Here is a 14536-nt window from a genome sequence, read left to right on the forward strand (position 1 = left end):
GGCGAAAGGCGGAGCCGCGGGAGGTCGAGCGGCGGCGTGCGAGCGGTCCGGCGGCACCGCCCATGGGAGCCGCCCGCCGGGCGCACGCCCCGAGGAACTCCGGCGGCCGGGCGCGGCCATCGTGCTGTACGGAGGCCGCGGGGCCCCGCCCCTCCGCCCCCGGGAGGGGAGCTCCCGATCGCCTGGGACAAGCCGGCGGCGGCGGCCCGAGCCGCTCGTCGGGAGGCGGACGGCCGGCAGCGAGGAAGAGGCAAGCGAGCGGGGCGGGGAGCCGCCCTCCCTCGGCGGCCGCGCCGCGCGGCGGCGGCCCCTCGGCCAAAATGGCGGCGGCCACACGGCGGCCGCCATGACGGTTGACGGCAGCGCCGTACAGAAACCCCTTCCCCAGGGCGGAGGGGCGGCGGGGTGACCTGGCTCCGCCATCTTGCTGTACGGCTGGCGGCCGGGCCGGGCCGGGCCGGGCCGGCGGGGGGGCTGGGGCGGGCCCGGCCGCGGCCGGAGATGGTGATCTGCTGCGCCGCCGCCAACTGCTCCAACCGGCAGGGCAAGGCGCTGCGCGGCGCCGTCTCCTTCCACAGGTGAGTGCGGCCCCGCAGGTGCCGGGCCGGGGGCTGACAGCGAGGCCTCCCCTCAGCCCCTCCGGGCGGCTCGGGGCCTGGGTTGCGGCCTCACCCCGCTCCCGTGCTCATTTAATCTCCTCCGTGGGTAGGTTCCCTCTGAAGGATTCCAAGCGCCTGATTCAGTGGCTGAAGGCTGTTCAGAGGGACAACTGGACCCCCACCAAGTACTCGTTCCTGTGCAGCGAGCACTTCACCAAGGACAGCTTCTCGCGGCGGCTGGAGGACCAGCACCGGCTGCTGAAGCCCACCGCCGTCCCCACCATCTTCCAGCTCGCGGAGAAAAAGCGCGACAACCTGGATTATGTCAGGAGCAGAAGGAAAATAGCCAGCCAGGTCCCGCTGCAGGATGGGGAGGGCCCGAGGGAAGGAGGCTGTGAGGTAGCCCAGAGGACCCCATCTCCTGAGCAGGACCTTATGGTGATGCAAGGGACGGATGAGATGGAGGAGGTGACTCTGCAAGCGGAGATCGGGACGATGTCTGAGGAGGAAGAGCATCTCCGTGGCCAGCTGGAAGGCCCCCGGAGAAGGACGTTCGGCGATAGCTTGGTGGCAAAGCCCGGAGCTCAGAAAAAGTCTGACAGATCTTCTGTGGAGGACTGTCCGAAAGGCGCCTGGACGGGGAGCTGGGTGGCGGACAGGAGCGGCATTTCGGTGGATGATTTCACTCCTCCTGCCTCTGGTGCTTGCAAGTTCATCGGCTCCCTTCACTCCTACAGCTTTTCCTCCAAGCACACCAGAGAGAGGCCGTCTTTCCCAAAAGAGCAGCTAGAAAGGAAAAGGCCAAAGAGAGACGTGGAACCGAGCTGCAGTAGCAATCTCATGGGACACGATAAGACTGTAGTGGAAGACTCCCCTACTTCCTCCCTCACTGCGACCCCTCAGAAACCTTCCCAGGGTTTGTCGGCATCCCCAGCAGACCTGACCCCTCAGCCTGCAGCCGAGGCCGTGGTGGGACAGAAGGGCGACACGGATGCCAACCCCATGTCCATCAACGAGGTCATCATGTCGGCCTCGGGGGCCTGCAAGCTCATCGACTCCCTCCACTCGTACTGTTTCTCCTCCAGGCAAAGCAAAAGCCAGGTGTGCTGCTTGCGTGAGCAGGTAGAGAAGAAGAACGGGGAGTTGAAACTGTTGAGGCAGAGGATCAGCCGCTCAGACAGCCAAGTCAGGAAGCTGAAGGAGAAGTTGGACGAGCTGAAGAGGATCAGTATCCCTTACTTGAACAGCCTGCTGTCCCAGGACTGTGGTCAGTATTCCCGGGGTCTTTGCGTTCAGGCAGGATTCACCCTTTCTTAGCAAACAGAGGCTGTTTGAGTTAGGTGTAATACAGATGGAGCAGGTTAAAGACAGGAGAAGGGTGCGTTTTTAGAAAGAGAAGGAGTAGCTTGTACTGTGCCAAGAGATGCAGCTAGGAGAGTTATTTTGGTTTTTGGGTCCCTGAAGCCTATTGTTTTTCCCCATCACTGTTGACTGTTCACTCAAAGTTACTTCTGCACTCTCTGAGCTCTGCTGCCTCAAAGTGTTGTTTTGGTGTGGTTTTCCGGGGTAGTGGGGCAAGAAGCTAGATCTTGGTGTGGAAGACAACTCCTTTGAGGTTTTTCTTTAACTTGTTCATTGTGGATTCTTTTGGTTTGTTCGTTTGTTGTGTTGCAGTCTATGTACAGAAATTATATACGGGCAGCAGTACCTGGGAGGCTGTTGTAGTCTTCTCTAATGATGCGGAAGTGCTTCTGAGATCGGGCTTCATGTGCTCCACTCAGTACTTACATGTAAGTTCTGAGGCATCAAACATGATGGTGTTGTCACCATGTCGGGGACGTTCTTTTTGACTGAAGTGCTGGGTTCAGTTCACTCATTTCCATCCTCAGAAGTCAGGTAATAAGTGGGCCAAGAGGTGGGGAATTACTTCTCTAGCTGTAAGAATGAATTTGAGACACCTAAACGCACAGGGAAACTCACTGAGGGACACAGTAGCCTAAAAACACAGGTACAAGAGGTGTCAGGAGGTCAAGAAGAGTGATTAATGTATATCTTTTGCACACTGACAGAACTTGCACAGTGTCTCTAGTTGCAAGGTGTAATTCCAGAGTAAAGCTTTGAAGGATTGAATTGACATTTGGAGTTTGCATGGCTGCTGAGAAAACATGGGGTTACATTGTGAGAGGTGTGTGACTCAGGGTCTTCCTGAAGGAGCAGCCCCTCGTGGCTGGCTGGGTGTATTGGAAACGCTCATCCTTCCCTCTGCATCCCTTGTGAGCTTTCTTCTCACCTTCAGAAGCTGCGTGGTGTTAGGCATGGTTAGAAATGTGATACCAGCACAGGGAGATGCGTTCTGCAGGCCTTTACAGCACAGCCTGTTTCCTTGCTTAAGTGCAAGAAAATAAACCCTAGTGAAAGACTCAGAGGCTGATACCCACTGTTACTTTCTCCACGTGTTTTTCATTTTCCCGTGTGCAAAACTCACGCTTTGGGGAAAGGCTGACATCTTCTTTTCCCCAGCGTGGGAAGTCAGCATGCTCTCTGTAATTATGTATTCCAGTCTATATTCTTGTGCAGTTTTGTTGTCAGACAACAGAAAATAACTGGCTACAGTTTCAGGATCCTGTAAGTATCGTTCATAAATACACACACACAGATAAAAAGGTGTCTAGCCTTTTTGGAGTGGCTACAGCGAGATGCTCACTGCAGGAGGAGCATCCTGAGCCATGGTTTATTTTCCTAGGGAGCAGTAGGATTTTGCTGTCTTTCTCGAGGTAGATGTGTTTGTGTAGGATGTGAGGATTACGTACTCAGTTTTCTAAGATGAAATGTCAATTTCTTAATGAAGTGATCATCATGTTATCTATTCTGCTGTCTCTCACCAGACAGGCTGATAGGAGAAAATCAATCATTTCAGTGATGATAACAAGCTCTTGTGGAACCGTTCTGCTGGTGACTTTTCTAAGGGTTTGCTGGTGGCTGGCAGGCTTTTGCTTTAGTTTAATCTTGGTGCTCTTGTGCTTTGCCTTGTTTTTCTTGTGCTCGTAGTCCTAGTTTATGGCAGCCCAAATACCTGATTAAGCGCAGCTGAGTGCTGCTGGGCAGAGTCCACTTGATGTGCAGACACTGAATTGTACTGTGATGCAATGCTGCGTTGAAGGGTGCTTTTTGATATTCATAAAAACTGAGGTAACAAGTATTAGCTTCATAATAATTACAGCCTTTATTAGTAGCTGCGTTTCAGCTGTCTTAAATCATAGGATGCATCAGTGAGGTGCTGTTAACAGCCATAAACCTGAGCCTGCATTTTTTCTTTTTCCCTAAAGGCTTAAGGATGGGAGTGGAAAGGCAACAGGGCTGACTCTGCAGGTTGCTGCTGCTTCCATCCCTACAGCCCTGCTGCTGCTGCCTGACATTGAGCTGCTCTCCCAAGCCACCAGGCAGAGCTGTGCTCTGAACCACCTGCACTTACCACAGGGCCTGGTCTGTGGATTTGTTGAGGTTTTTAAGGCTTTCTGATGTTTCCCAGCACCACTGCACAAGGAGATTGCTGTTGGCTGTACCCAAGTGGCACAGCAGGCCAATTAGAAGAGTGGAGTTGTGCAGAGTGCTGCACACGCAGCCCCTGCCAGCCATGCTTGGGGGTTGGTGCCTCAGCCTGGCTGAATTTGGCTTGCAGGGTGCCTGAGCCATCATGGTGCAGGAGCATGGTGTTCCCTAGCTTTTCATGGCGAGGGAGCCCAGGGCTGTTTCCTGCACAACTTCTCTAGGGATGCTTCCCACACTAAACTTTGAATTTGCTTGCTTTTTTGATAGGAAAATGTTTTCTTCTGCTTCATGGGCCACCTCTGATGCCTATGGATCAATGGCTGAGAAACAGAGCGTGGCTAGGCACAGTGCACCAGGCAGAGCAAGGTCAGGTGCTCCAAAGAACAAGAGGATGTGTCAAGAGAAATTAGGGAGAGACAGAACAAGCAAAGAACTACAGACCTGGTGTCCTGGTAAGAGGTTGGAGTGCAGGGCCAAGGGAGGCTGCTCTGTGCAGTGCTCCTGTTAGGCACTCGTGTCATCTACCCAGCTCTTGTCAGCTTTGCCAGCTGCATCCATTCCTGGAGCCAGGAAGGTGATACTGCTTTCACAAGATCATGTCTCCCTGATGTTCTGGAGTTTGATCCCTTTTTTGAAACTACATCTCCCAGCAGGCACTGGGATAGCTTTCTTACCTCATGATGAGATCACATCCTTTATAGCCATCTTATCAACTAAGTGCAAAACACGATCTGGTGAGCAAAGGTGCTTAGAGATCTAGACCAAGCAATAGGAAAATAACTCAGCCCGCCATGGCCAGCACTGCAGCAGATGCAGGTAGGATTCAATGTGATTCAAGTGTATGTATTTAACAGAGGTAGAGCTTTTAAAACACAGAGTTCTAAGCTGCTGTGCAGCCTGTTCCAAACTCCGTGTTTCCTTTCATGAAGGTCATATTAAAGGCAGGAGAGTTTGCAAAATGGGTGCACGTGGAGAACGATAAGAACTTTGCTAAAAATCCACAGGAAATACTTCCTTCCAGTTTTGATTTGTTTTTCAGTATGTGTACAAAACTTCACAGCAGTGCAGTTGTTTCTAAAACTTCCTTGGTGTGAATGAAGCATAGCTGGGGTGCATTGGGGTTGGACTCAAACATTAAACATCTGATTTCATACACAGCTGGAGTCCTGATGCCTCTACAGCTGTAGCATTTTCCACCGAGATGGCAGTGGGTTTTGTTCACTGTAGCAGACCTAATTCCTCAGTGTCAGTGGGAAGAGATTTGGGGTGTGTGAGAATAAGAAAAATAAGTTTAGTCTGAATTGGCAAGTGCTGATTGCAACTTCTCTGCCTTGACTACCAGGAGAAATAGATGGGAACAGCCAGTACAGAATACTGGTCTATAAAGTGTGGTTACACACAGTGAGGGAGATAAAGTAAGCAAAGAGGGAGATAAGGAGCAGGAATGTGTGCACATAGGTTAAGAGTGGGGCTGAATCTGTGGCAGAAGGCATCATGAGAGAGGCTGGATGAGGCTTTCCAGCCTGCATCTGACTGGGGTAGACTTCTCATTGTAGAAATTCTGTTTTCAGGACTGAGTCAATCAGAAGTGAGTCCTTTTGCTGTCCCCGTGGGGAGGAAGGAGCTTGGAAGGGAGAAATAAGACTTGTTGCTTTGCTGCTCTTTCTGTGTCCTATTTCAGTGGAGTGGTCTGTTTTCTTCTCTAGTTTTTCATTCCCTGTACAGCATATGTGTGTTAAGCATTTATTTCTGAAGTCAGTAGGCAGTGACTCACACCAAAAAAAAAAGCACAAATACAATAGCTTGTGACTAGGAAACAAGGAAAATGCTCACTAAGGAAAACTTGAAAGTGAGTAAGACACGTTGAGGTAAGCTCTCCTTAGGCTGTTTGGGTTTCTCATCATCGTGTGTCATTTGAAAAACGTTTTCTCTGTGCCTTGTGCTGCAGGAGAAGTGGCTGCAGACACTGGAGTGTTTCATCACAGAGGTTAGAAGCAGGCAGTAACACATGGGGGCTTGGTTATGAAATTAATTACTAATGCAGGGCATAAGATGAGTGTTTGTGAATGTAATCACCCCCCCAGAGCAGTGCTGGAGTGCATCAGTACTAGGGGTGCTTTGCTCTTGCTGGGGGAGAGCCTCAGCAAAGTGCAAGGTGGGGAGGGACAGTAGGGGATAAAGCTGCCTTCTGTAATTAAACATGCAAAAAGCACACAGAACGAGGCTGCTCTTAATTACCAGCATGTTGCTGCTGCTGATTCAAGTCCAGTGAGTGACTCAGGCAAAGGAAGGGCTGCAGGAGGCTGCTGGCTGCACACCCAGCTCATTGTGGATGGAAGGTGCTGCCTGAGATAGTCTTTTCTTCTCCTTCAGTTTTGTGCAGCAAGCTCTCCCCAGCCTGGGTGAGGTGGGGTGGCTGTGTGGTTAGCAGCTGACTGGCTGCTCACACTGCTCATAAAACCATGCAGGGCTTTGTGCTAGTGCAGCTCTGTGTGCCAGGGCTCACTGGCTGAAGCCCACGTAGCCATGGCCCAGGGGATTGCTCATTCTGGTTATCTCGTGGCAGGAGACCACATCATCCCTTGCTGCAGAGTGTGGGCAGCAGGTTGACTTGGTTACCATGCAAGAAGGGATTTGACATCTGTACCCCTGGAAAGGGGAAAGGTCTGTGAGTTCAGAGGGTGAGACAGCACTGTGTCCCCAGGAGCTGGGCATGGCAGTCAGAGGGAAGTGTGCTCTCCTGGAGAAACAAGATCTAGGTGATCACATTCCTTGCAGGCCTTTGTTTCTATCTCCTAAACTGTGTTCACAGCTTTTGGATGTGGTGACTGACTTCAGTTGGGTTTCACAGGGGGGCAGAGGTCTTACAGATGTTGGAAGCAGCTTCATGAAAATCTATAACCTGGTAGTGCAGAGTGCTTCTGCCTCTAGTGTGAGTTCAGTTGTTACTATGCAAAAAGCAAAGTGTACACGTGTGCAAGAAAGCCAAGGTCCATTTGGTCAGCCCTGCAAGTACCACAGCTGGGTCTGAAGCTTTTAAGACTGCTCTGCACAGCTGCCCAGGGAGATGGGTGAGTCCCTGACTCTGGAGAGGTTCCTGAGCCGTGGAGATGTGGCACTGAAGGACGTGGTCAGTGGGCACGTTGGGGTGGGTTGGACTTGAGGGTCTGAGAGGTCTTTTCCAACCTTAGTGATGCTGTGATTCTGTGTGAAACAGTGGCCAGCATCTCTTGCACTGCATGCTCTCAGATGTGGTTTGTATTTCTTGATACTCTCAGGCACTGTGTGTACTCCTTTGGCTTAAGAAGTGTTTCTAAGAGTGAGCTCTGAGTTTAAATCTTCAGAACAGAACATGCATGCTCTTTCTTCAGCACAATTCCTCTTTAGAGCGACTGCATCTACAAACATGCATGTTTCAAACAAAGCAAAGCAGTTTTCCTCTTTCTTCTGTCTACTTGATGCTACGATAGTGACTTATACTTACCTCAATTATGTCAGAAGAAGCAAATTTCTTTTCAAAACACCTTAATTTTCTGATGCACTCCATCAGCCTTTCTCCTGCTGTTGCTTTCCCCCCGTTTTCAGCTCAGGCCCTGGCACAGGGGCCATCATAGATGCTAAAAGGACCGAGCCCAGCAGCCAGAGGCTGATGCCAAGGGTAAGAAGCAGCAGTGTGCAGTGTCTGTTTATAACTGAGTCTTTGCTAAAGCCATTTCTTCCATCTGTCACTTGGATGCTGTCTCCTGAAGTGCTGCAAGGTAAGCCAGAGAAACGGAAGGGCCCTATTACCGAGTGCTCCAGTGGTGGGATGTGTCCTGGTGCTCAGCTCTGCTGCCAGCTCCTGGCCCAGGAGAGGGCAGCAGCAGCCCAGCTGCAGGCTGCCAGCCTTCCCTGAGCTTCACTTATCACCGCGTGGAGTTTCTAGGCCTGAAGCAAGCTCAGAAAGAAAGCAGTGTCTGCAGTTAGCAAGTGGATGGCAAACGCTGGCTGGACACAGCAGTGATGCTCTCTGTGCTCTCACATAACCCACACTCACATCGAAAGAGGAAAGTGGTTGTAAACAAACAGTCTCGAAGTACACTTTCTTGCAGTAGTAAATTTGGCCCTTGGTGATCAGTAATCACTGCTCTGCACTGGAAAATAACGTGCTGTCACTTGGGCTGCTGACAGTACAGGTGGAAGGGAAATGCCCTGAAGCACTGTGGGATATTTGCAGGCTGCAGTGACCCCCTTGGTGAGCAGTGGTGTGTGCCCAGACCCATGGGGTGCTCTTTGCAGGGGGCTGCTCTGATGCTGTATATTTTTAACACCCTGTTTCGTAGTGACATCTCACGTTTTCCTGTGCTGCTTTATTTGCAGACCACTTCAGGTTTGGACTGAGCAAACAGCTTTTTACCCACGGCATTGCCTTTTTGGGGCAACATTTCTCCTTTTAGAGCAGCCAGACAGGTAGCTTACATCTGGATGATGATATCACTTGGTGTGGAAGACTCAGCCTGCTGCTACCTGCCAGTCAGCACACGAGTGGGAGGAGGCCCTGCTCCAAGTGCTTCAGTCTTACTCATCTGCATCACATAACTAACCCGGATTTTTCAGTGGACCCCCTCATCTCTATTTGTAGAGGTCTTTCCTGAGATCATGTGGGTGCTGGATCACTTTCCATGCTTACATCTTAGGAACTGATCCACGACGTTGTTAGCATGACTTTCAAATGCCTGTCTCATTTGCTCCCTTTTTTATTATTTCAGCTTATACCCTCTGCAATGAGAAAACTGCTGCTTATCAAAGCTCTTCTAAAATGCTTCATTAAAACAGGAGCCTCTCAACTTTGTGAAGCAGACCTTGGCTGCTTCTCAATAAATGCAAGGACCAGAGGGAGTAGCTTTCTCCTCTGCTTTATGCTTTAACTTGTGTGCTCCCTGGTCTTCATCCAGCACCTGAACAGAGTGATTTCTGAGCTCTCATTGCCTTTTTTTGTACAACTCATTAATCTCTTAAAAAAAAAAATAGGCAGAAGAAAAACAACAACAACAACAACAGCAACAAAAAATCAAGTAAACTTTGATCCTGAATATTCACACAGCCTGATTTTCCTCTGTAGTGAGGACTCATTTCCCTGGTCTCCAAAACAAACAGGAGCAGTGCTGACTCGGTGCTTGAGAAAAATCAGGGCAGAGAGCTGGAGATGTGTCACTGATATCAGTTATCACACGTCCTTCTTTATCCTGAGATCTCACGCTGCTCCGTCCCCGCCCGGAGGTGGGAGGGGGCTTTCCCTTCTCTATCAGCACTAAAGAGAGGGGTCAGAAATTCAGTGCCTGCAGGAATGCTCTACAGGTAAGGCTAAGGGCAGCCCTGAGAGCAGACCTGCTTGCCATGTCTGTGCTGTATGCCCCATCTCCCTCTGCCCCGTGGAGGCGGAGGAAAGCGTTCCTGATGCATCTCCAAGGTGTTTCATGTTCTCCCTCTGCTGAGCCACAGGGCAGGTCCACCAATCTTCCCTCTTCTTCCTTTCCTCTTTCCACAGAGACCCCACAGCTGAACCCTGTGATGGAGCCCCTCTCCTGGATGCTGGGCACCTGGCTCTCAGACCCGCCGGGCGACGGCACCTTCCCCACCATGAAGCCATTCCAGTACCTGGAAGAAGTGCACATCTCTCACGTGGGACAGCCCATGCTCAACTTCTCGTAAGTCTGGAGGTTTGGCTGCGTTGGCAGCCACATTTGGATCACAGCAGGTGTGGCTGCAGGGAGATTTGTTCATAGTTCTATTCCAGTTCCAAGTAAACAAGTTTTCATTTACCAAACGAGACGGTGTAATGACATGTGGCTGGGTGGCCTGATTTGTTTGTTTCCCTTTAAAACTGCTGAGAAATGGGTGTGCTGTTGTGACGTGCCCAGAGCTGCTTGCTTGCAGCCTGTGACGAGTCACCAGCCTAACAGTACCACAGGGCTTTTCAGAAGTGAGTTCACAGCTCTGTCGTTGACACGTACCAGTGCAGGGTCACTGTGATGTACCTGTCTTTGAAAGGTCAGCAATCCTTCCACATTAACATGGTGTGCTCCAGCTGCATGTATTAGACAGAAGATGTGCTGTCCCTCTGGCCAGAGAAGACACTGTTCCTGTTGAGGGCAGTAGCTGTTTAATTAGAAATGAATCCTCAGGTAATAGTGTTACCCTAGAACTGCTATCACTCTGCTTTGCCAAGCTGCCACTTACAACCACACAACCACTCTGAGGTTGCCTCTGCCTCCTTCTCACAGGAGGGCGAGGAGACAGAAGCACAAAGACAAATGATGTGAAAAGAGAGAGATGAGTGTAGGATGTACGAGCCGTAATACACCAGTGGAGCAGTCTGCTGCATTATGCAGGGTCCTAACTTGCTGTCAGTGAGTTTAAGCTGCTGTTTAATTCAATCCCCTGTGTAGATTGAGGAGTGCTAATGTAATTTATGATCGTGTGTAATAAGACATAAATAACACCCGTGGTGTCGATGACCAAGCTTGCAGTTGTGAGGCATCGTGGAGAATAAATAGGCATCTCAGCTGATTTATGTTGCTCTTCTTTTTGAGGTGGGGAAGAAATAAGTGTGCAGTGTTACTGCCTGCAGCAAGTAATGTACAAGGAAGGAAAAGACGACCAGATTTAAAAGCTAAATAAAGGTGATGGTGCAAGGCTAGGTGTTGGGGAGAGAGAGGGAAGGTCTTGGGGTGGAGTGTGGCTTCAGCATCAGTGGGGTGTACTGTAACCCAAGGGAGTTTCTGAGCTAGCTCATGGAGAAAATCTGAAGCCTGAACTTAAATGTCAGCTTCCACTTATTTGGGGCCTAGCTATGTGTGTGTGAAGGAGCTGTCTTTACACACTTACTTCTGATTGTGAACCATTGTCAGACTCTTACTCTACAAACACTGCAGGCAGCTCGTGTGCTTAAATGAAATGCAGATTCCTCTGAGGTGAAAGCAGGCTGAGCCCTGTGTTTTCAGTGCAGCAGCGTGGCAGCTTTGGTATTCTGATCTCCCCTCAGATTCAATGCCTTCCACCCAGACACCAGGAAACCAATGCACCGAGAATGTGGATTCATCCGCCTCAAACCTGACACTAACAAGGTGGCCTTCATCAGCGCCCAGAACACAGGTACTGCCAGGAGGCTGTGCCAGGAGCCTCAGTCTGAGCCACAGGGGTGGCCTGTTACAAGTGGCCAGTGGCAGTCTTGTTGCCTTTGTGGCATCCAAGTCTTTTTGTGCAGAGAGGAGGGGGGAACGTGAACAGACCAGTTGCATCATTCCCACTCTTCCCGTGAGCTCCTAAGCTGGGAGAATTTCCCACTGCTTGGATGTAGTGCCTCACTGTGCACTCAGGGGACCATGTGAGAGACTGAACTACACGCACACTGCTGTAAGTGAAGAAATTTCAAACCCAGCTGATGCTTAAATTTGGATCTAAAACCACAGAGCAGGTGCTGAATGGAAAATTGCCAGTTGCAATGTGATACTCAGCCCACGGTGTGAGAGTAAGTCTGGCTGGGTCTTCCAAGCAGCGTTATGTTTCTGAGGTTGCATGGATTTGCAGTTGTTGATATGTGCTAGGTCAAGTAAAAATGTTCTTCATCTGCGTAGCCTAATAATTGTGACACACTGTTAATTGTTGCCTTGTATTTATGACTTTGCTTCTCGTTAGGTCTCGTGGAGGTGGAGGAAGGGGAGGTGAATGGTCAAGAGCTGTCTATAGCTTCTCACTCCATAGCCAGGATCTCCTTTGCCAAGAAGCCCCATGTAGAGCAGGTGAGCTCTCACTCGGTCAGCAATTCACATCATAATGTTAGCCCAGGGGGTGTCTGTTTGAGAGGGCGGGTTGATTAACACGCTTTAATTACAGACTGCCCTCGGGTGCTCTTGGAAATACTGCACAGCATCCTTGCTTATCTTCAAAGGGAAGAGTTTTCAGAAGCCATTTCATAGATGACAAGGTGAAAAGGGATCGCTGAGATAAGAGCTGCCCTGCTGAGTCAGAGCAGCAGCCCCAACCCTGCCTCCAGCAGTGGCAGCAGCTTCTTAGGGAAGAAGATAGGAAAGCCTTGTCTGAACAGCAGCACTGAGCCCGTGGGGGAGGGCTTCTCTTGACAGAGGCAGCCGTGGGTCAGCCCACTCTGCAGATACACACCCCTGCCACTCTGCCCTGCCTGATCACACGTCCCTTCCAAGATAAATGAGCATATTTGAGAAAAACTTCTTTCCTTTCTGTGTCTTCAAGACAAGCTGAAATTCTGGAGCAGCAGGAACAACCCCGGTGTCTTCCTGCTGGCCTTCCCTTGGCACTGCTGGGTGGATCACCCTGACAGTGACTGTGGCTCTTTGGAAAGGCTGTTGGTTTTTGGCTGTTGATGTGAAAAGGAGCTGCTTTGGAGTAGGGACATGTATTCACAGTGAATGCCATTTGCCTGATTTATGATACATTTCTTTTCTTATCCCCTTACTCAGATTACCAGAAAATTCCGTCTCAATTCCGACGGGAAGCTAGAACAAACGGTCTCCATGGCAACCACTACGCAGCCCATGACACAGCACCTCCACATCACCTACAAGAAGGTGACACCTTGATGCCAGGAGGGCCAGGCCTCCCTGCCCGGGGTGAGGAGCTGTGGGTGACGTGCCCTGGGAGCGGCAGCAGCTCGGGGATGCGTGGTGGAGCCAGGTACCTGCACTCAGCCCGGGCTGTATGGAGCTGCCTGCGCTGGTGAGAATGTTAGCAGATGTTCCTGTAATGGTATATATAAAAAAAAAATAATAATAATAAAAAGCTTTTATTTTTATGGCCGTGTCTTTGGGTGTGATGGAGGAGTGGTGTTCGAGGCCTTCTGTTCTGCAGGTGGGGCCTTTTTGACTCTTGGAATTGTTAAGGTTGGAAAAGACCGATGTTTGCCAGTACATTTGAGGGGTGGAAAGGGCTGTGGATTCACAGAAGCAGCAGGATTAGGAATGGATTTGCATTACAGGGATCAACTGTGAGAACTCCAGCTCCTGCCTCATGAAACTCAGCTCACGTATTCACACAGGAGCAGGACCAAGAGCGAGCAGAACTGAGTGATCTTCCACATCCCTTCCAACCTAAGCTGCTCTATGGTTCTAAGCCCCAATCCTCCACGGACTTGAAGGGCTGTTGGGAATACAGGAATCCTGTTCCTATGGGGCAGGCCCAGAGGCTGGGACCTCTGGCTTCAGTGCAGAATGCTGCGAGAGTACAGGTGAAGACTTTGAGTCAGTGAGCAGCAAAGGAAACTTGGAGTAGTGGGGACTTAAATGGGATCTCTGTGGAAGGCCTGGGGTTAACAACACCTTTCTGATGGCTGCTCCCATTCTGCATGTCTGGTGTGCACCTGCAGCTTCCTTACGAGCCCAAGTCAAAGGGTGTGTGATTGGAGGGGTCCTGGTGGGCTCCAAGGTGCTCAAGCTCACTCCTATCCCTCTTTGGTCCCTCTGTGCCCTGCAGGAGGTGTCCCGAGCCCCCCAGCTCCATGCTGTGCCAGGGCTGGTGGCAGCAGTGCCCTGGCAGTGCTGTCCTGCTGGGGGGCAGCTCTGTAATGGATCCTCACCAGGTGGTTACCGTTTAGAGGCTTTGATCTCCTGCTGCTTGATGTTTTTTTTTCCAACCCCTCGATTGAATTTCTCTCGTGTAACCGAGCTCCACTGATATATTCTGGCCATATATAATGGATGGAGGTTGAGTGAGGAAACAAAAACAGCTCTGAATATCGGGGGTGGCTATGCAGGTCCTGCAGCCAGGCCCCCTCCCTGCCCCTGCCCTGCAGGCAGCTGGGCACAGGGCACTCACACCCACAGCTGACCCTGCGTGGGATTGTGCATCCTTTGGCCTGGAGGTTGGTGCTGTGGGTGCGTTGGGGCTCTGGGTGCCACGCTCCATCCCTCCTCCATCCCCACCTCATCCTATTGCTCCTAAAGCCCATCGAGGCTGTGCTGTATCGGCCGCCTCTTGGGCTCCTGCCCGGCGCACATTTGCTTCACTAATGAGGCTCCTTCTTTTCAAGGGCTTTGAGATAACCTGCACTGCGAGCAGCAGCAGCACTGGGATCCAGTTGCTCCTTTTTTTTGCATCAGGACGGCGTGCAGTCCCAGCCCCGTGTCCCCGGGGTGCTGCTGTGCCCCTTATCCCCGCTGGCTCTGTGCAGGTGAGAAGCACCGGGCTCTGCTGGGGGGGGGCACCTCGGGACGAGCCCCCACCACTGAGCCCCGCTCCTGCTGCAGCCCCGTGAGCATCGCCTGTGGCAGCAAGCCCCGAGGTGAGTGAGCAGAGAAGGGATGGGCAGAAAGAAGGGCTGGCGGTGGGGGGGGGGGGAGCACAGCCACACGTGGCTACGGACGAAGGGTCCCTGG

The 14536-nt window shown here is 51.3% G+C and overlaps 1 protein-coding gene across 3 annotated transcripts; it reads left to right on the plus strand.

Moving 5' to 3' along the window:
• Positions 1–377: 377 nt before the first annotated feature.
• On the plus strand, positions 378–12756 carry THAP4 (THAP domain containing 4). Of its 3 annotated transcripts, XM_065747794.1 has the most exons (6): positions 378–578; positions 710–1866; positions 9676–9835; positions 11173–11282; positions 11826–11929; positions 12626–12756. In XM_065747794.1, exons 1-6 carry the CDS (start codon positions 502–504, stop codon positions 12743–12745), a joined length of 1728 nt encoding a protein of 575 aa, XP_065603866.1. In that variant the 5' UTR covers positions 378–501; the 3' UTR covers positions 12746–12756. The 3 variants fall into 3 exon arrangements, with proteins under 3 accessions (XP_065603866.1, XP_065603868.1, XP_065603867.1); XM_065747796.1 differs by lacking the exons at positions 378–578; positions 710–1866 and adding an exon at positions 4800–4964; XM_065747795.1 differs by lacking the exons at positions 378–578; positions 710–1866 and adding an exon at positions 7624–7906.
• The last annotated feature ends 1780 nt before the right edge of the window (positions 12757–14536 follow it).

This window comes from Cyrtonyx montezumae, unplaced genomic scaffold (genome assembly GCF_038088225.1).
Source record: "Cyrtonyx montezumae isolate F1298 unplaced genomic scaffold, pur_monq_1.0 scaffold_5, whole genome shotgun sequence".
NCBI lineage: Eukaryota > Metazoa > Chordata > Aves > Galliformes > Odontophoridae > Cyrtonyx > Cyrtonyx montezumae.

Excerpts from the sequence above, each read along its gene's own strand:
- THAP4 (XM_065747794.1), top strand. The coding sequence starts at position 502 with ATGGTGATCTGCTGCGCCGCCGCCAACTGCTCCAACCGGCAGGGCAAG. Across the intron at positions 9,836-11,172 it reads CAGCCCATGCTCAACTTCTC|ATTCAATGCCTTCCACCCAG; the intron begins GTAAGTCTGGAG and ends ATCTCCCCTCAG. Across the intron at positions 11,930-12,625 it reads AGAAGCCCCATGTAGAGCAG|ATTACCAGAAAATTCCGTCT; the intron begins GTGAGCTCTCAC and ends CCCCTTACTCAG.